This window comes from Chenopodium album, chromosome 3 (genome assembly GCF_948465745.1).
Source record: "Chenopodium album chromosome 3, dcCheAlbu1.1, whole genome shotgun sequence".
NCBI classification, from domain to species: Eukaryota; Viridiplantae; Streptophyta; class Magnoliopsida; order Caryophyllales; family Amaranthaceae; genus Chenopodium; species Chenopodium album.
The window spans coordinates 19,576,286-19,597,531 of NC_137836.1; the positions used below are offsets into that span (position 1 = coordinate 19,576,286).

General features: G+C 37.4%; 1 protein-coding gene across 1 annotated transcript; it reads right to left on the bottom strand.

The window, feature by feature from the left end:
* Positions 1–20,212: 20,212 nt before the first annotated feature.
* Positions 20,213–20,557, bottom strand: LOC145624920 (uncharacterized). Its single transcript, XM_081678005.1, has one exon. It carries the CDS (start codon positions 20,555–20,557, stop codon positions 20,213–20,215), a length of 345 nt encoding a protein of 114 aa, XP_081534131.1.
* Positions 20,558–21,246: the final 689 nt, after the last annotated feature.

Genomic DNA, 21,246 nt, shown 5'->3' on the forward strand with positions numbered 1-21,246 from the left:
CCATCTCGTGCTATCTTCTCAAATCTTGGTGACAACTTCCACAATCTTAGCTCAAATACCGCTTCATCTTGAATCGTTCTTTTCAAATCAAATAATAACCTCCTGAATCATATTGAAAGCCATCGAAGGTCACTTCATCTCAAACCGTCCTTCTCAAATTCAAGCGAGAGACTTTTTAAATCTTAAAGCCCCCCTGTTGAAAGCTTCGTCATCTTAAATCTTCAAATCAACCCTTCCATCTTTGGAAAATCTTTTTTCAAGAACCATATCTACGATTCTTAAAGGCTTCAAATTGATTTGTGAAAATCTTCCATCTTAGGAATTCTTTATGAACCATTGTGTCGGTGTTTTTACTGTTTGTGAACCATTATGTCGGTGCCTTTGCTATGAGCCAATGTTTATGTGCTTTAAGGTAAGTGAGACGATCTTTTATCAAGTCGATAAATTTATGTGATTGTAATCGAGCCAATTACTTAATCATGTCAAATTGCTTATAGGGGCTAACTGGCGTACCAAGGAACCCGAAATTGTTGTAAGAGGTCCGCATAATCTAATATGGGGGCCACGCATTGTGTCGCCGCACCAGCGCTCACTGAAACTATCTGGCGCCGTGCTTTTCTTCTATCGCCAGGTGACAGATGTTGTCGCCACGCGACAGCCTTGTCGTCTGGCGCTGGAGTCGGGTCTTCCCTATTTTGCCCTTGCTGCTGCTGTTCATTGCTCATTCGCTTTGAACTTGGTCGTTTCCTTTCAACCAAATTCGCTCAAATCTTTTGTAAATTAAAGCTCTTCATCTCCAACTTACTAATCCATGTAATTTTGCTCAAACTCCTTTCATCTCGGAAGAGTCTCATGCGGCGTATTCGCGGTTTTTCGAAAAAAAATCCGAGAATGTTCTTGCTTGCTAGGATGCACCTGCATTTATATATTAGACTATAAGACTTTGCTTATGTAATTAGGGTTAACCTAAGACTTAGTATTGCTTGACTCATTGACTTGACACAACTCAAGGTATAAACCTGACTTAATGATGACTCACTTCGTGTGACTCGTGTGTGCTTAGTGTTGACTCAATGTGATAACACGGCATGACTCAATGTGTACATGACTTGTGTGTGCATTTTAATGTGATCGCGCGACTCAAAAATGCAAAAAAATAAAAATTTTCCGTCATTTTTGTGGAGGGTACCGACTTTCTCCCGAAAAAGAAAGACGCGAAAAAAGAAAGAATCAAAGTTTTTGAAGATGCATGTTGAATAACCTTAATCCGTTAACGTTGTCTCTCATAGTACAAGGATTATAACATCTTAGACTATCCGAGTTGACTTGATAATAAAAGTATTTAGGTAACTTATGCGCGGAGGCTAAGTACTTCATAATTTGTGATACAATGATGATTGATGTTGATATGACAAGGCATGCTTCAGCGTTGTGTTAAGATTTCATGACACAGGGTTCCTAAGGGAAGTATATTTGGTCATGTATCTGTTATGTGTGTGATAGTGACACTAAAGTTAGGCTGCAAGGGCTAAGTGTGTGGAAAAATATATATTGAAAAGAGTCAAATGGTGGTGACTCTTAGGCTGGGTAGAATATTAATGTAAGGATCAAGCCCCCAAGTCTAGCTCTAAGTGAATAAGGAAGAGCATAGGAGATCCCCATGATATGATCAATTATGAACGTAAATATGAATGCATTTTTATTACGGTCGCACCTCGATGTAAGGTTGCCTACGTATCCGTTAGGAATCAGGACGAACGTAGCTCTAGCCGAACCTCGCACAAGTGTGTGAATACCTCAAAGAGGTCTTTTAAGGGTTGCAACGTGGTTAGGCTAATGGTTGAAGAAGAAAGGGATAAAGGCTCAAGACCCTAGATAAGCCCCCAAGGTGTGCAACCTTGCTTTTGAAGCTTTATATTTTTATGCTTGAGGCTTTTAACTCTTTTTTAGCTCTCTTTTCTTTTTTTTGCTTTTGCATTTTTTTTTATTTTGAACCTTTTTTATAAGTGTGGGAAATCCCAATCATGCGGTCTATCACTCACTTGGCATTCATGTTTCTTAGGCACGGTACCGAGCACTCAATAAGAAACGCAATCTGAGACGTGTTCATATCAAAGACATCTTTCATATCAAAGACATTGAAACACTTGCCCTTTTGTACACTTTTATTGTTTTTTGCTTAATTTTTGCTATTTTAATCTTTTGAAGTTACTCAAGATTTTTATGAAATTAAAAATTGCATAAGTTGCACACCATCCCATCCCAAAGTTAGGTGGATATGGGTTGAAAAATGAAAGGTCTATCGTTAGACGAGGCTCAAAGTGGTTTATCAAAAAAGGATTGCATATTTGAAGGGTGAAAGGTGACATGATGTGGCTATAAGGGGTGCCTCAAATCATTAGTATACCTTGTGCTTAGTTCGGCATGGATTTTTTTTTTTAATGCAATGTAATGAAATGATCATATACAAGAAAATATATGCTCATTTTTATTAAAGGAGAAGAAATAATGATCTAACAAAATGAATCTAATGAGAATAAAAGGGTGCCTATGCTAGACTTATTGGGGAAAGGGTAAATAAAAGAAATAGAAAAGAGGAGGTCACGAAATCTCGTCGTTAAAGCTCGCCTCTTGTCTTGTGTCGTTTGCTTTATCATCACTCCCTCTTCTTTCTAGTTGGAGGCATGGGAAGCTTGTCATTATCGATGAAATGTTGGATAGCCTCCTTTAGCTTCCAACAACTCTCAGTAGTATGACCCCTACCTTGATGATATTTACAATGTGCATCTGGATTCCAACTAGGCAATCTCTTTTCAGGTGCGGGATCTTGAATAGGTCCAATGGGAGTAATGAGTCCCTTGGCATGGAGTCGATCAAAGGCAGTGTCGTAGCTTATCCCAATGGGAGTGAAGTCTTTCCTTAGTTGCTTCTTAGTTTCTTGGTTATCAATGGCAAAAACTTCACTGATATCAAAGGTACTAACATTGTTACTAGAGTGGGCGTTTTCGGAAGAAGAAGGATTGTCGTTCTTCTTTCCTTTCCAGCCACTATGGTTACTATTGTTAGTAGCTTTTTAATTTGCGAGGTCATCTTCGATCTCGATGCCTATGTCATAGACGGCTTTGAAAGTATTCAAGTTGTGATGATATTTTAAGTGCTTTGAATACTTTTCTTGTAAATTTTTTATGAACATCCTCACAGATTCTTTTTCAGAGGGCACCTCAATCATTTTAGCGGAAGTTTCCCTCCATTTATTGAAGAAAGAAGTAAAGCCTTCATTGTCTTTTTGTCTTTGCATCTCAAGTTGTCTATAATCAGTTTCGACTTGAATATTACATTTATATCTATCAATGAAAGCGTTTACAATAGAATCCCAAGTAGAAGTTTTCTCTTTATCAAGAGAAAAGAACTATTGTTGACAAACGGTTTCAGGAGATAAAGAAAACAAGGAATGAAAGACTTTCCTTTCAATCCCCTTAACATTCATTATGGTTTTAAAGGATCTTAAGGGGAGATAAAGATTATCTGTTGCCTTGAATTTAGGGATGTCAGTGGCATTGAACTTCTGCGGAAGAAGCTCCTTGTCCAGTGAGACCCCTTGTGAGCTAATGCCCTGGAATTTATAGTCAATGGATATTTTGCTCAAGCTTTCTTGCATGAGCTCCATTTGTTATTGCTTCACAAGGTCATTGATTTGAAGGGTTAGAGCCTTAAACAACTCAGTCACGTCAGCCATTTGCTTCTTAAGCTCATTGACTTCTTCTTGACTTGCCATTATCTTCTTAGCTTTTCTTTTTTGACCAACCGGTTTATTAAAAAGTTGAACTTGAACAAAGGTGTTGTCTTTGATAAATCGCCCTTCTCTCCTTGACCAAGTACTGTGGAAAGGGAAATTAGGGATATTCATTGTTAATTGTTAATTATTTGACTCGAACTCTATTCAACATAAAATAGATGGAAGGAGGTTGGAAGAATGAATATTGTGATATGGGGAAAGCATGTAGAGAATGGAAAGATGATGTAGGTGGAGAGATATGAAAAAATTAGGAATATAATGTACCCCCAACTCAAATGACGGAAAAAACCGACTCATGCATGAACCAAAGACATGGTCATGGTGTATATACATATTAGTGTGTGCTTTATGTGTGAGTGCAAGTGACATGCTTTGACTTTTGTGTAAGACCATGAGACTTAGTGTCTAGACTCAATTAAGGACTTAAAAAAGGTACTCTTATTTAAAAAATAATCAATTGATCAGCAAACTGTTTAATTAGACTCATAGTGATGACTCGAGCAAAATCCTGAATTGTCGCCAAAGCAACAGGACTGTCGCCGCACTTTGCAGTGCAGCGCCAGACGACAGAGTTATTGCCAGGCGTTGCACAGTATAGTGTGGCACTACAGCCCAAAGCGTGGCGCCATTGCTGGAGCGTTAATCTGGGACTGCTTTCAGTATTTTAACTCTACGGGACATGCCTAAAGTCGTACTAAGTCAATTCTGATTATTAGACTTTAATTACTCAAATTAATTAATTAATTAATTAGACAAAGTCCTTTTAGTCGTTAACCAGTTTATTTAGACTTAAACACAAATCAAACAAACGGTTAGGAAAAACACATAGAGTATGCACAACAAATAATGCACAATTAGTCAAGTAGGCACAACATGATGCAATGAGTTCGCAACCTAACCATGGCTCTAGTTCTCTAAAGTTCGTGATATGGGTTAGTCAAAGAGGGTCCATGGTTAATTGTTCGGATGCACCGTGCGGAAGCCTTACCTTTTAAAGGGTTGGCGCGAGTGGATGGGACACCGTGAGTTAAAAAATCGCTCCATGGTTTGGTGAATTCAACATTCTCAAATGTACCCTTTGTTGCACAGAGCGTTCAATCAGGTAGATGGAGCATGAATGCCTAGAGGGTTATGTCCATATGTAGAACATATATGGGTTTCAAAAAAGTGAGAAAAACTCAATCAGGAAGTAAGATTGAGCAAACAATGCTAAAAACTGGTCAAAATTATAACGCATATTTTTGGCTCGGTATTGGAAGAACTTGGCGCCAGCGAACAGAGGGTGTCGCTGCAATTTGGCTCTGTCACCTGGCGACAGAAGTGTCGCCTGGAGACAGAGTCATATCATTGGCGACATACTCTATTTTCTGGACGCTAGTTCCTACATGCCTCAGCAGCTTTCTGTGCTCGATAAAATTTTCCAGTTTCACGCAGCATTATTTCGATCCTAGTTGTGAAAGATATTCCTCAAATTTCCTACATGTAAAAATCCTATGTTTTTAACTCATTACAGATGGTCTATCCAATGAGATCTTTTTTATGCATATGACAATAATATTAATCAAAATTACGCACATGAAATACTTAGAACTTTTCGAGTTTCATCCACTCATTCTAAATCATTGCCAACATAAATTTTAGGAATTAAAATAGAAATCCTCCCCAGTGGAGTCGCCAAAAAACTGTATGAAATATTTCAAGCATTACCCCAAACTTAAACCCTACTGTGATCATACACTAAAGTACGGTGGCGTCCAAATGGAATGAAGCTAGAGCAAAAGAGTCGCAAAAAAGTTTTAGGAACTTGTAATCCGTTCACAGGGTGAAGGTTACACCCCTTAACGATCTAGGAGATCGTTAACTCTAATAAGTCTGGAACCATGACTTGAAGTTCGGGGATGAATGTACAAATCCATCCTAAAAGAGATTGAACCTGCCCTAATAATAGGCCTCTACTTTATTCTTCTTGTATTCATGTGCGCTTTCTGACTAACATGCAATCAATAGGTTTACCCTAAACTTGGTTGAATATTAATGCACAACAAAATTGTTATTGCTGATCACTTGAATTATAATCATATTAACCTTAAACAATATTATTAATTATGTTATTAAGCGTGATTACAAGTACCAATTCTTTTTAAACATGCATAAAAGGCGTGATCAAGCAATAACAATAAATATAAATCAAGGAAAATAATATTTACAAATTATAAATAAGTTATCCGTCAATTAACAAATAACATGAAATAATTCATAAATTAACAAATTATGTAAAACAATTCTTAAATTAATAAATTACGTGAAACAATTCGCTAATTAACAAATTACGTTAAATTATATAATTCGACACAACAATAATCATAATCATAATAGTATTATCATAATTATGTTAAAATATAATATTAATAGCAAGATCCTAGACACGATACTAACAAGATTAATAACAAACCCTAGCATGTCACTAAACATTAAAGATCAAATATTTCCTTAACATGATACTAACATGAATATTAGAAAAAACAATAAAAGGCATCGCAGAAATCATAATTGTCATATCTGATATTATAATCTTTTCCCTAAACATGATACTAGGAAGATCAAAACAGCCTAACATGACACTAGAAATCATGATAACAACCTAGACATGATTTCTACATCATAATATCAATAAATCAATTAAAGCACTTACTTGGATGCCTCGTACCTCTTTCCAATAACAAAATACATGCGTTAGTAACTTTAAGGAAAATATAAAACAAAACAATTAAATTAAATAATTGAAAGAGAGATTTGGGACCAAACCCTCAGAAATTAAAACCTTTCACGTCTAGGGCGAAGGCAACTTCGAACTCGGCTAGATGTGTCTAGATCTTGTGGATGCAGTATGGTGTTTGTAAAATGCTAGTTTAGAAAAGAGAGAGAAAGAGAGAATAGTCAAGAATTTCTTGATGAGAGTTGGTGAGAAGAATTGAGAATTGATGCCCCAAAACGGATGTTTTAGAAGGCTATTTATCGAGAAAATCATTCGGTTATGATAAAAACCGAATTAGAGTTTCGAAAAGAATAAAACACGACTGCAGCGCCAAACACGCGCCTGTCGCCAGACGCCAGGTTTGTCACCAGGCGACAGAACTGTCTACAGAAACTTTTGTATACATCCGGTTTACACTAATATTAGTGTACATCGAGCAGTATAAGGGTAACTTTTAGCTAATTTTAGGGTAACTTTTTGCCTTGCTTTGGGTAACTTTAAACATAATACAATTTTTATATAAATAGATAACAAGAAAAGTTTATAGAGGTAATTTAATTACATTTAATCACTAATAATTGATTTTTAGTCAATTAAAATGTGATTCTTTACTAATAAAGCGTAGATACTTTTTATTTGAATTGGGTTACTTTTACGCATATTTGGGTAACTTTTAATCATATTATGCTATCTTTATAATGGATGTACAATAATTATTGTACATCCGATTTTTTTAAAATTTTGTGAACTGACTAATGGCGCTGCAAACAATTTTCCACGCGTTTTCTTATTTTGATAAAATTTAAGCGCACGAGAAGGCAAAACTGTATTTTCCTTAAAAACACTTCTTTTATTCTAATTAACTCCTAAAAGTCAATTAAAGACTATAATCAATCCTAATCACATTAGGAATGATAAATCAGTAATAGGCCCTCCTCTAGATCATTAGGCCGCATATAAATATCAAACCGGGCCCAGTTTAGTAATTTGGCCATAACTTCCTCATTATTCATCGGAATTGGGCTTATAATATATCGTTGGAAAGCTCTTTCCGAACCTGACCCAACTACACCATTATTGGACCCTTTCCATGGACCAAACCAAACTGGATTGGCTGTTTTCTTAAAATAGGTTTTTAAAAACAGAGAGAAAGAAAAGAAATAAAATTAACCGTAAACTTTCCACACTTTCACTTCATTCGATTATGATTCAACGTGAAAGGTACTCATCACTGGGTTTGGTTTTAGGGAGACACGAATGGGTGTCTACGCTATCATAACCCCTAAATCAAGCCACCTAAACCACCATCACTAACGCAAAATCAATATTAAACTTTCAAATAAACTAGAAACATTGCAAAGAAAATCCAAGACACAAAGAGTGCAAGTGAGAAATTTTTTTCATTCCTTGCAGCCTTCACTAGTTCAATTCGAGTGTGGGAGAGCTCCATTTTAGTATCATTCAACTCCTCTGTCTTCATGTCCAATTTCTTCCCCACGGCGTTCAATTTGTCTTTCATGAAATCAACTTCCATCTCCTTCTCAGCAAGAGAAGTGTCTTTTTAAAAGAGCATAAATCGCAAATCAGCATCCACTCCATTATTTACATTAACCCATTGGAAAAACCCACAATCAGCAACCTTCTTGTATAAAACCCCCAATTCAATTGAAATTAAAAACCCTAATTCCTAAAATTCAAAACAACAATTTTAATTGATTGACAAATTTAACTCACAGACCAATTAGGGCAACCAAAGACCTTCATCCCTGCATTATCACCACTTTTCGTCATTCCCACCATCGCAATAGCCCTACATCTACACTTCAGTTGTGAAGACAACAACCTAACACCCCTTGAAGAAGAAGATCCACTTGACATTGCGCGAAAATGGTGAAAAGCTTAATGTTTACAAAGAAAAGGGGAGTAAGAATGGAGAAAGGGGTCTTTGTTAAGGAGATATAGGAGAAAGGTCAACCCTTCTAACATAAAATTAAAAAAAAAAAAAAGAATCGTTGTAGATGCCACGTAGGATTTGTACAAGCTACAATAGGTTGCTTAACTGGTAGGGTGCAATAAAATTAATACCTTCTAAAGTTGGGAGTGATGAGGAATAATCGAAAGTATGGATTAATTTGGGCGGACGAGGCAAAGTTCAGATTAATGAGAGCAATTTTTCCATTTAAAAATTAGCCAAAAATAAATCAAACAAAAAATTGTTCTAAACCCATTGGTTTGACCTGAACCCGGAACTTTGGGTTAGGGTTGAGCATTTCTCGACCCTTAAGTGACCCGACCCAGAATGACCCGTGATGCAATGAATTCGCAATTATGTGAAAAATAAAACCAAACTTTCAAGCACCAATTACTACCAAGTAACCATGCTTAAAGAGGTTTAAAATTGCATATAAATTAAGGAAAGAACCAAATACATAACAACCATAAATATCCCATAAAGATTCAAGGTTAGAAAGACTTAAAATTTTTTTGTCAAAACAAAAAATTCCTTGAAAAAGTCATTTCTGGTTGTGTTTTTGCTAAAAACACAGTCCTACAGAGAAAAACCATTTTCAGAACGCCTTTTCCACCAAAAATTCACTATTTTTGGGCCAAAATTTGGGTTCGGGGCTGAAATCAGCTCTAATATGGGTTTACAAATAATAGAATCGAGCTACTAATCTAATTAGCAACTTAAAACCAGAAAAATTAAGCCATAAAAACACATTGGAAAATATGATTATAAAAATAAATGACCAAGGCTCCAATACCACTTTTGGGTTTCGGTGAGTCCGACCCACCGCGGAAGGAAACCCGAGCCAAGACCACGCTCACAATAATTATAACCATAAAGCATAATTAACTTAAACACAAGATTAGGAAAGAGATTAATACCTTTGTTACGTGCTTCACTCACTTAATTGAGCTCTTACTTTGAAAGCTCTTAGCCCCGCTTACACGAGGACCTCCAACGAAGTCCACCCGCAACCCGAGCACCGAAAACGGTTTATTGCTTAGGAGTTAGCTAAGCCCGACCTAAGCCGAGTAATTAATTGTGTTCAAAGGTTTTCACAATGGTGATGCCTTTTTCAACACTTACTCAAGTGCCTTTCCCAATACCCCAAGTTGGGTATTTACAAGGAAATACAAGAGTGAGAAAAGCTCACCCATCAATGTGGGAGATTTGATTTTTCTATTTTATTGTAAATCAAAAATAAAATTAATAATCGAGCTACAAAAAAATTAACAAGTGGAATGCTCACAAAAGAGGTTAGGTGAGGACCCTTTGGAGAAGGGGGACCAAACTTGGTCCCCACTCCCTCTCCCATAGTCGGCTAACTCAACACCAAGCACCCAATTAGTTCGCGCCACGTGGCAGCCCCCCACACTTGGGCACCAAGGCACCCAACGTAGGCTGCCATTACCGCTGCTACCCCTTTCGGCCCAGCAGGCCACACACCATGTGTGCGGGCTGTTGTGGCTAAAGGCTGCTGCTAGAAAGCCACGCACCATGTAAGGGCTGCTAGCTGCAGCATCCTAGCACGCCACGCACTAGGTGTGGGCTGCTAGTCGCAGCTTTTTAGCAAGCCTCACACTTGGTGCGGGCTCCTAGCTTTGGCATGCTGGCATGCCACGCACCAATTGCGGGCTGCCAGCCTTGGCAAGCAGCTAGCATGCCTCGCACTAGGTGGGGGCTGCTAGCTGGCCATGCTAGCCAAGGTGCGCTAGCACACATTGCTAGCCACCTTGCAAGGTCGATTCCCCTAGCACTCGGGCATTCCGATGCTAGGGGTATTTTAGTCGTTTTGTTGATTTATTAGAAATTTTCTCGTCTCGTCTTTTATTATTTTTTACTCGACTTCCGACGCTCCAAGCTCGAATTTCCGACGTCTAAATAGTAATTACTCGGGAGACTCATTAATTTCTTCCGAATTAATTCGTCGCTTCGGTTTGTTAGTTTCTTGGGTGTGACCTGAAGGGTTTAGGCAAGATTAAGCTGTAATATTAAGGAAAAATGGAAAAGAAAAATCCAACATTTGCACTTTTTTCTTCTACAAATCCAACCTTCAATTTATTCCTCAAAAATCCAACCTTTATACCCCACCTTCTCCAACAGATCCATTTGACCTTTAACTTGTTAAACAACTTAAAAAGTTTTTTTTTTTTTCAATTCACTCAATTTCCTTTCTCACTCCTCCTCTTTCTCTCTCCACCAATTCCTCCACCACAACAACCAGCACGCCACCAATACACTACCAACACCACCAGAACACCAACAACACCAGTCAACCACCACGGCCATCCCTTAATCACTCTCACCACCATAGCCCATCCCCTAACCACTCTTACCAGAACCACTCTCTCACCACCACACCCATCCCCTAACCACTCTCACCACCACCATGACATGAAATCCCACCATAACCACCCCAAACTACTCGCACCACCACCACAACCCGTAACCCAATCACCACCACTAAAATACAAAACCCGAACCCAGCGAATTCACAGCCACAGCCAACCTCAACCAACTCGCAGCCACCACAAAACCGCCCCTTACACACCCTCTCACCACCACGCACAAACCCTAATCAGTTTTTAGGGATTCAATTTCGAGGAGGATCGCCGGCTGTAACTAGGGGAACAAGAGTCGGCGGCGACTTTAACAAGGGTTTGAGGTGGCTGGTCGGAGGTTTTCTGGTTAGGGTATGTGGTGGTGAGAGGGTGTGTGAGGGGCGGTTTTGTGGCGGCTGCGAATTGACTGTTCGTGGTGCCTGGTCGGAGGTTTCTGGTCAGACTTCAAGGGAGATGGACGTCATCGGCGTTTGGGGAATGACTGGGCGCGAACGGGAAGCTATGTTGTGCGCCGGCAGCGTAGGGGAAGGGGAAAAAGGTGGTGACTGGTGGAGGTGGTGGTGTTTGGCGGGTTTCTGATTTTTTTTTTGTTTTTTTTTAAAAATTTTTCTTTTCATTAATTTTGTTTTTAATAATTAAAAAATTATTTGACCTATTAATAGCTAACATGTGGCATTTGACTTAAAAAAACCGGTCATCAACAGGTCATGGATCTATCGGAGAAGGTGGGGTATAAAGGTTGGATTTTTGAGGAATAAATTTAAGGTTGGATTTTTAGGAGAAAAAAGTGCAAAGGTTGGATTTTTCTTCTCCATTTTTCCTAATATTAATTATCGAAATAATAAACTTGTTCGAAGGACACCATTCCTTTATTTGCCTCCTGTGTTGGTGAGATCATCATATCCTTTCTTTGTGGGCCAAAGATGGGCCTCTTTTCATTCGATAAATCTAATAAGCCAAAACTCATCAAGAGACTAAAGTGTTGAGTATGTATGCCTTTTTGATATTGCCTGTTTGTATATATATGTTTCATTTAATTTGATCTAATAACAATAAAGAGATTGAAAAGAGAACAAGATAGACGTACTTGAAAATATAATTTTTTAATTCATTAATTAATGAGAGTACAAAATAAGTAGATTTGACAGCATGAATTTCTTAGTCTTTCATAAAAGGAAAGAAACAAAACAGGACCTAGGGTGGTACACCTTGAATTGTTGACAATTTCTTGAGATTGCGTCTTCGAGCTTTGTCCATTTTCAACGTAGGTGAAATCCTCTATAAAAATCTAGTCCATCTATATGATTCATGGTTTTATTTATCAAGTCCCTTTCAAATAATGTTCCTACAGTATAAACCTTTAGAAATGTGTCTAAACCAAGGTATTGTAAATGACACTTGTATGGTGGAGACATATTGTCTATGAACTTTGGGAAAAATTCATGATCAAGAGGTCTTTGTGAAAGAAGATCAACCTTTGATCACCACCTGGAAAAGAAGTCAATAAATCCTTCTTCTTCCTCTTGCTTAAGAAATTCAAGATCGCGCAAGGTGGTTGTGAGCTCGATGTTGTCTCCATATTGGGCTAAAAACGCTTTTACAACGTCACTCCAAGTGGAAGTTTGTTTTGCATCGAGATTGTAAAACCATGATCTAGCAGTTTGGTCTAATGAAAGAGGAAAAGTACATGCATATAAGCTATTCTCAACCCCTTTCAATGCCATAATTCCAATAAAGCTAATTAAGTGAGTCCTAGGATTGTCTATAACCTTAAAGGTTGGCAAATCCGTAGTCAAGAACTTTTCTGGGAGAGTCTTTCCACTAGGTTATGGTGCAAGCTCATAATTGAAGTACTTATTCCATGAGCTAGATCGAAGGACAAGTTTCTCCAAGGCCTCTACTCTTTCGACTCTTGCTTTTTCTTGCAGAATGTTTTCTTTTTCTTTCTTTGCTTTTATTTTATCCTTTTCTGCTTTTTTATGAGCCTTCATTTGGGCTTCTTCTTCTCGTAGGGACTTAATGTTTTGGAGTTCCTTTCTAAGTTTCTCCAATGCTGCTTTGTCACCCATGATTGGACTAGTATGTGAATGTGGAATATGACCCAGTAATGTGTATCACGAGAAATTAATTGCGTTCACTTAAACCTTTACTGCCAAGCATTCAAACAATGAATCAAATTTAAAATGATTGTTTTATTATTTTTTTAATCCTTGTAATACGTATTTACATTAAGCAAGTTTGTTGATGAAGAATGTAAAAAATTTCAAGAACAATCATTACTGGAATGTCATGATTTGTGTTGACTTCAACAAGATAATCATCTAAGGATTTTACTTTTAATGAATTGTTTTCGAAAAAGGTAGAAGAGAAAGACTAGAAAGTTGGATTGAAAATGCTCATCAAATTTTAGAAATATTAATCGATCCAAACACACTCCTTAAAATGATCAAATATCTTATTGTATTTGTTGATCATTTAAATTACAATAGAGATCTATATCGTTTTTTAAAAAAAAATATGATTCTCATATTCCATATCTTTAAAGGATAATATATTACTATTTTCTTAAAAAAATGATGGCCTCTGAATGTAAAATCCAAGAAATAATTAAATCATTTCGGTTTTATCATTCATTATCTTCTCTCTTTTTTCTTTTTTTTTGAAGAATGATAAATTTTCTTGTATCATCTCCTTTTTTTTAAGAAAGTTTTCCTTTTTTCTTTCATTCTATTTCTCTTTTTTTTTTTTTTTCGTGTGAGGCAATCATCCCAAGTAAGGTTCTCGGGATTTTCTTTTTAAACCATAGAAGAAATAAATAAATTACACTCTTAAATCAAGGTTTATCAATTACAACTAAAAAAAAATGATGAACACAAAAATAGGCACGTTTAAGAATAAACACATTGATGATGTCCTATTTAGAGATGCGAACTTCTATGACGAACCTCACAAAAGTAATGTCATTAGTTCAATTATAAAGTATGTAAACGAATCATCATAATCACAAATATTATAACGCGTAATTTTTCGTCTTGGGCAAAGGTTGAAAGTGCAACTTCAAGAGTAGCATTTGCCACATACTTATTTTTTTACGCAGTATGAACGATAAAAAACATGTTTTTGGTTTTTTTTTTTTTTTTGAAAAAAAGGCGATCAAAATAAAAGTAATTAAGTTAGACAACGTTGTTAGCCAAAGATATATTTTTAGCACCTACTTAACGCTTAATATTGAAGCTGTGAATCGTTTTTTCCGTATGACATTGCTCGTAATGAGTCAAAGTCAACGTTGAACAGTGGGCGCGCACAAGACACAAAGTTGCATGGAGGGGCTGCGCGCAACTTCTGAACTTGCGCCTGGAGGGCGCGCGCAACTTATATGTATATATATATATATATATATATATATATATATATATATATATATATATATATATATATATATATATATATATATATATATATATATATGTATATAACTTTTTTTTTTTTTTTTTTTTTTTTTTTTTTTTTTTTTTGTGTCGAAACACAATGTTTTTGCAATTTTTTTTAAAAAATAATCTCTAGGTAACAAGTTGGAATTAATTAGATTAGACACGAAGCATATAATACGCACATACTCATGTAGTCACATAATCACTTAAAAGGGACTGTCAAAGCATACAATGCTATTCTAAGGTTAAGGCTTGGGTGTCCAAAGGTACCATATCGTAAGGGACGATGCACGAATCAATCACTCAACGTATTGATCCATGACATAGCCCTCGCAACATTTTGCTGGCGATATGGGTGGGATAATTGTTATTGATTTCGGGATAGAAGCCTAGTGTTGGCAACCCCTAGTCAATGAGTCAATCCCTAATAGTTAAAGTGTGCTATGATTATGCATGATGCAATGTTGCTAGTTTGGATTTTACGTTTTTGAAAAGGAAGATATTATGCGTTCAAGTCTCGCTGTCTAGCAAGAGATTATCCAAGTTAGTTCTCGTTACAACCCATAGGTAACGTAGTGATGGAAACCTTGAACCATAATTAACTAAGAACTAATCTTGTAACCTCTAAGTCCCTAGTGGAGTTGCCACTGTAAGGAGGGTGTTCCCATCGTAGGGGATCCTTCTCCTTAAATGCCCATGACCCTTTAAAAGCCTAGGACTTTACACCTATTAGGATCTATTAGGATTTGAATTCCTGACTGTTTGGGGGACCTTGAATTAGAATTGATCTGATCATCACGCTTTTTTATAAGAAACAAGTAGGAGTCGCCAATGAGTTTTAGAAAAACTCATAAACCTCGTTCATGTCTTTCTCCAAAGTAGAGTTTAAGGGATATTTAGAATGAATCATAAGTTTACCTATGCCCAAATTGGTCTACGTGTACCAGAAATGAGTTCGGGAGCAAGGGTACTAAAATAACGTTCCTTTTAGGGAGGAATCGCTATTCTAGTCCTAGTGCGACATCTATAAGCTCTTCCTTTTTCACAATTTCATCACCAAACAATATATGCAATGTGGCTCCTAAAAACTAAGTTATTTGATTTTATTTACAAGCGTTAATCATGTACGAATTACATTGCAAAAGTTGTTATTCTTTTGTTATTCAAATTCGTGAAAAGAACAAGAAATAAACAATGTTTGCCTTCACTTAGGTGGTAAAACAATCAACTAATTATTCAAATTATAGTCTTGATGAACACAAGAATAATATGTGAATTAAATAAATTAAAAGTTTGTTTAAAATGATCAAACAACACTATTTATTCAACTAAAGTTATTTAAACAATAAAAGAAAAGTGATTTATCTAAGTATTTAAGAAACTAACCGTTCTTCTTTTATGTTAAATCTCTGTTTAATGCGTTTATCGACTTTCTTTCTTCTTCGTACCTACAAAGATTTCAATGGATTAAATTAGGGTTGGAAAGTCTTTGGGAAGAGAAGAGAAATGTAGTATGATAGTAAAAGAACTTGAGAGATTAGGGTTTTGAGAATGCTAAGGTTCAAATTCTGATTTTCCTGTCTCTCTTTAGTGCTGAATGAAGACCCCTATTTATAGGCGTAGGAATCTAGGTTTAAGGTTTTAGAGACGCGCCTTCAGGTGGCGCAAGCAACTCTTTAAGTCACGCAAGCAACTAAGACAATTGCGCGCGGTACGGTTTGCCTTAGACGAAAACGCGTTATTAAAATTTCCATAACTTTTAATTGCAAAGTTGGATTAAGGTGTGTGAGATATTATTGGAAATCTCTAAAAGCATACTTTCCAATACCGTTAAAATTAGGTTAAAATATGTTATGGATCAAAAGATATGGCCGTTGGAGTGCAAGGGTGTCGGTTTTAGGGCCTGGTTTAGTGTATTGATCATAACCTCTTCGTTTTCGTTCGGAATTGGGCTTATAATATACCGTTGGAAAGCACTTTGAAAGAGCTATCCATCTCTGTAGGCCATTCACGGAAATATGATGTTTGGTTTATCTGTTTGGCTTGGTTTTCAACAATGTTCAATTCATTAGATCGAATCATTGCATTTGCCACATTTGGGTCCGTTATTAATCAAGTTTAAACATGTATGAGCACGTTTTAGGCCTAATTAGTAATCAGACAAGGCTCTAAGATAACTTGGTATCAAATATTATTTTTAACTTATTTCATAATTGTAGGGAATATTTCAAGCATCCCATACTTGAGCCCCACTGTGATCATACACTTAAGCATGGTGGCGTCCAAAGGGAAGGAAGCTAGAGTAAAAGAGTCGCCAACAAGTTTTAGGAACTTGTAAACCGTTTAAAAGGTGAAGGTTACACCCCTTAACGATCTAGGAGATCGTTAACTCAAATAGGTCTAGAACCATGACTGGAAGTTCGGGGATAAAGGTACAAATTCATCCTAAAAGAGATTGAACTTGCTCTAATAATAGGGAAATGCATAGGGAAATGCATCGCTAATGGTAGAAACACAAACATTACAGAGGATTCCTGGCTAAAGGGTGTACGGGTGTGCTTCAAGGAATCCATAGGGGTGGAAGACAGAGAGAAGCATACGATGGTGAGTCACTTGATCTCCGAATCTGGCCAGTGGGATTGCGGGCTTGTTTGGCGGTTGTTCCCCTTTCACATCGCTCGGAATATCCTAAGCACGCCAACCTCTTCAGGGCAGGAGATCAATGAGGACATTTGGTTGGATGAATCCAAGGGAGAGTACTCAACGAGGTCGGGTTATTCATGGTTTTTAAACAATAGCGAAGATCACTATGGACTTCGGTGCACCTCATAGAAGACACTATGGAAGCTAGCTATCCCAGGAAAGTGGAAGATTCTGATCTGGAAAATCCTACAGGGGTGTACAAGTTCTAAAAGTAATCTTCAAAAAAGAGGAATTCCAATTTCTGGCGAATGTGAAGTGTGTGGTACCGCAGTGGAAACAGAGGAACACCTCTTCTGAGATTGTCCTCTTGTCAAGAGGGTTTGGGCCTATGGCCCATTGGGAATCCAAACTGGTGTGTTTGACCCACCTTTGAATGTTTGGACACGGAACATGATCAAGTATTTGGCTAAGTCTGCAGCTCCAGACCAGCTCAAGCTCTTTGTGGCCATGCTATGGGCAACCTGGATTCATAGGAATGAGGTGATCTTTGGTCATACCACTCCCAATCCAAGTCGACTCATGGCTCTACTCCAGGAATCTGTGGTCAGACTTAAGGGGATGGAAACTAAAGCTGAGGAAAAGCCCAAGAGCACTAAGGAGTTAACTCCATTCTGGACTTGGGGTGTGTGTGAAGAAGACACTTTGTTATCTGTCTATACAGATGGAGCGTGGAAAGAGGATAGAAGAGGCAGCGTCAAGGCAGGCATAGGATGGGTCATAATGAAAGAGGGGACGGAAACAGAGAAGGGCGGGAAGGTCATATTGGCGCAATCTCCATTGCAGGCTGAACTAATGGCAATCCAAGAAGGGATACAACGAGCTCTTGCGAACAGCAACTCAATCGAGGTGTGCACGGATAGTTGGGCAGCACTACAGTACATTCTGAACCCTTCTGATGCTCCATGGGAGGTTAGAAGGCTAGTAGAGGCCATCAACAGGCTAGGTAGAAACTTATTTTATTTCTGCTGTAATAAAGTTAGTCGTCAGGTCGTCGTCGCAGCCCATACCTTGGCCCAAAAGGCTAGGAAAGGGCAATTGGCCAATGGACTATAACATTTGTTTGCCCATTGTCAAAAAAAAAAAAGGCCTCTACTTTATTCTTCTCATATTCATGTGCTCTTTATGACTAACATGCAATCAATAGGTTTAACCCTAAACCTGTTCATCTATGTTGGTTGAATATTAATGCACAAATAAATCTATTATTGGCGATCACTCAAATTATAATCATATTAGCCTAAACAAGATTATTAATTTTCTTATTAAGCGTAATTACAAGTACAAATTCCTTTTAAACCTGCATAAAAGGCGTGATCAAGCAATAACAATAACAAAAATAAAACAACATAATAATCATCATAATGAAATTAATCATGTTAAAATAAAGCATAATATTATTAGCAAGATCCTAGGCATGATACTAACAAGATTAATAACAAACCCTAGCATGTCACTAAACATTAAAGATCAATTGGCCCTAACATGATATTAGGAAAGAAATATGAAGCATCATAATAATCATACTTGATATTAGAAATTTTAGTTAACCCTAAACATGATACTAGGAAGCAATAAAACATCTTAACATGATACTAGTATAGAAATCAATAAAATAATCTAAGCTTGATTTATATATCAAAAGATCAATAAAACAATTAAAGTACTTATTTCGATGCCTCGTATCTCTTTCTAATGACAAAATACACACGTTAGAAACTTCAAGGAAAATAAAAAACAAACAATTAAATTAAGGAATTGAAATAGAGATTTGGGACCAAACCCTCAGAAATTATCAAACCTTTCACGTCTAGGGCGAAGACAACTTCAAACTTGGCTAGGTGTGTCTAGAGCTAATGTATGTGGAATTTTGTGAGACGGAAGATTTAGAAAAAGAGAAGAGAGAAAGCTTCTAGCTTTTAGAGAGAGAAAAAGAATAGAATTAGAGAATTCTAGGTGCCTTGTAAACAGGTAAATACGACCCCTATTTATAGGAAAAATAGCACGGGATCAAAGAAAAATCATATTCCAAATAAAATACTTCCTGTCGCAAACGATAGGAGTCAGCGCCAAACGACGAGCTCGTCGCCTAGCGCTCAGCTGCAGCGCCAAGCGACGACTCTGTCGTCTCGTGGTGGTTCTAAAGTACAACGCGCTTTTACACGCAGAATCACCTTTTAAACCAGTTACAGGTAATTTTGCGTCCAAGCAGATTTAAAGTCAGATTTAATATATTTTATTCAAAATAAAACATCTTTTAAAAATATAATTATCAATCCTAATCTTATTAGAATTAAAGAGAACCTTCTAGATATTCCTAGAAGACTAAAATCAATCCTAATCACTTCAAGAATAATAATTAATAGGCCCTCCTCTAGATCATTGGGCCACATTCAAAAACATTGCGCCTAATTTAATTTAATCTATAACTTCCTCATTATTCATCGGAATTGGGCTTATAATATATAATTGGAAAGCTCTTTTCGAGCCCAATCAAACTACACTATTATTGGAACCTTATCATGGACCAAACCAAATTGGATTGGCTATTATTTATAAATAGGGTATGAAAAGAATATTTTTGAAAACAGAACGAGAAATATTTTAATAAAACCATCCTGATCATCACTAGACTTTCCACACTTTCACTTTGTTCGATAATCAAATGACGTGAAAGGTATTCATTACTGAGTTTGGTTTTGTGGAGACACATTTGGATGTCTACAATAATGCATTTCGTAGTCCATAAACACTTCAACTTTGATCTAGCATGAACAACAGGTTTTTGTAACACCATCGCACTTCCTTTCGGGACAAGAGGCCAAAAGTAGGTGTCTACACTTTCTCGGCTAAGGCTCACCCTCCAATGTGGGACCTGCCTTTCCCTTAATGGAGGTCTTCCATCACATCATGCCCTCTTTTAAGGGTGAGAAACTTCAGATACGGTTTCACAAAAGTTTTTTTGAATAATTTCCCATTCTTCATCTCGAACCAGGCCACCCTCTTTTTCATCAGCCAACTCTCTTTCGGATAATTTATACTGGCTCGACATCAATACTCCTTTTTTCCTTTACTTTCCAAAACACTAACCTGGAAGTATCACATGACGCCGAGGATAATAACTTATAGAGCGTCCGCTTGATGACTTTATGAAAGGGGAACTTGTTGTAAGGAGAAATGCTATAAGCCCTCGGCCTCATCTTTTATGGTCTGCATATATTTCATCATAGCCGGCCCCCTGGCTTCATAATCGCCATTTACTTGGCTGATTATCAGTAGGGAGTCCAAACTTGCATCAATTCTTGTTGCCCCTTCCCCCTTACACGTTTGAAGGCCGGCCAGCAGAGCTTCGTACTCGGCCTCATTGTTGGAGTTTTGAAATTGAAATCTCATTGCGTACTCAAACTTGTCCCCTTTAAGAGACTGATAGATGATACCAGCGTTGTACCCTATTGCTGTTGCACTATCATCAACATAAACCTTCCAAATTTGATCCCCTGCCGGCTGCAAATTCGGTTGAGTCATTTCAGCCAAAACAATCAGCAAAGGCTTGCCCTTTAATCGCTATTCTAGGCTTGAACGTGATGACAAAGCCTCTCAGCTCTAAAGCCCACTTAAGCATTCGACAACTAGCTTCCAAAGTTGCTGGTCTGTTTAAACCACACTTGAATGGGCTAGAAAATATGGCCGTAGCTTCTTTGATTCCATGAACAATGTTTAGCTTAAAATATTCAATGGGGGAGTACCTAAGCTCGGCGTTATGTAGTACATGACTAATGAAATAAACAGAAATCTGGTGGCCGTCCCTTTTAGCAAGCAGAACGACACTTTAGGAATGCTCTGAAATGGCAAGATACATATATATAGCTTTTCATCCATGAGTGGACTGACGAGCCAAGGGTGCGTATGCAGATGGTTTTGTACATGTACGAATGCTTCCTCGGCCTCTTCCGTCCACTCGAACATGGTTTTTTTCTTAGTTATCTGAAATAAGTATCGGCACATATCCCCTGACCTAGACATAAATCGTCCGAGCGCGGCTAAACAACCGGTCACTCTTTGCACTTCTTTAATTGTTCTCGATGGCTTCATGTCTAAAACAGCCTGAACCTAGGGGTGTTCAAATCCGAGTACTCGAATTTTTGGGTACCTGAAAATGCGGCTACCCGGATCTTCGGGTACTTTGAAACTCGGCCCATGACCCGACCCAAAAA

What these genes read in the sequence shown, in the direction of transcription:
- LOC145624920 (XM_081678005.1), bottom strand. Translation starts at nt 20,557, where the DNA reads ATGACTCAACCGAATTTGCAGCCGGCAGGGGATCAAATTTGGAAGGTT.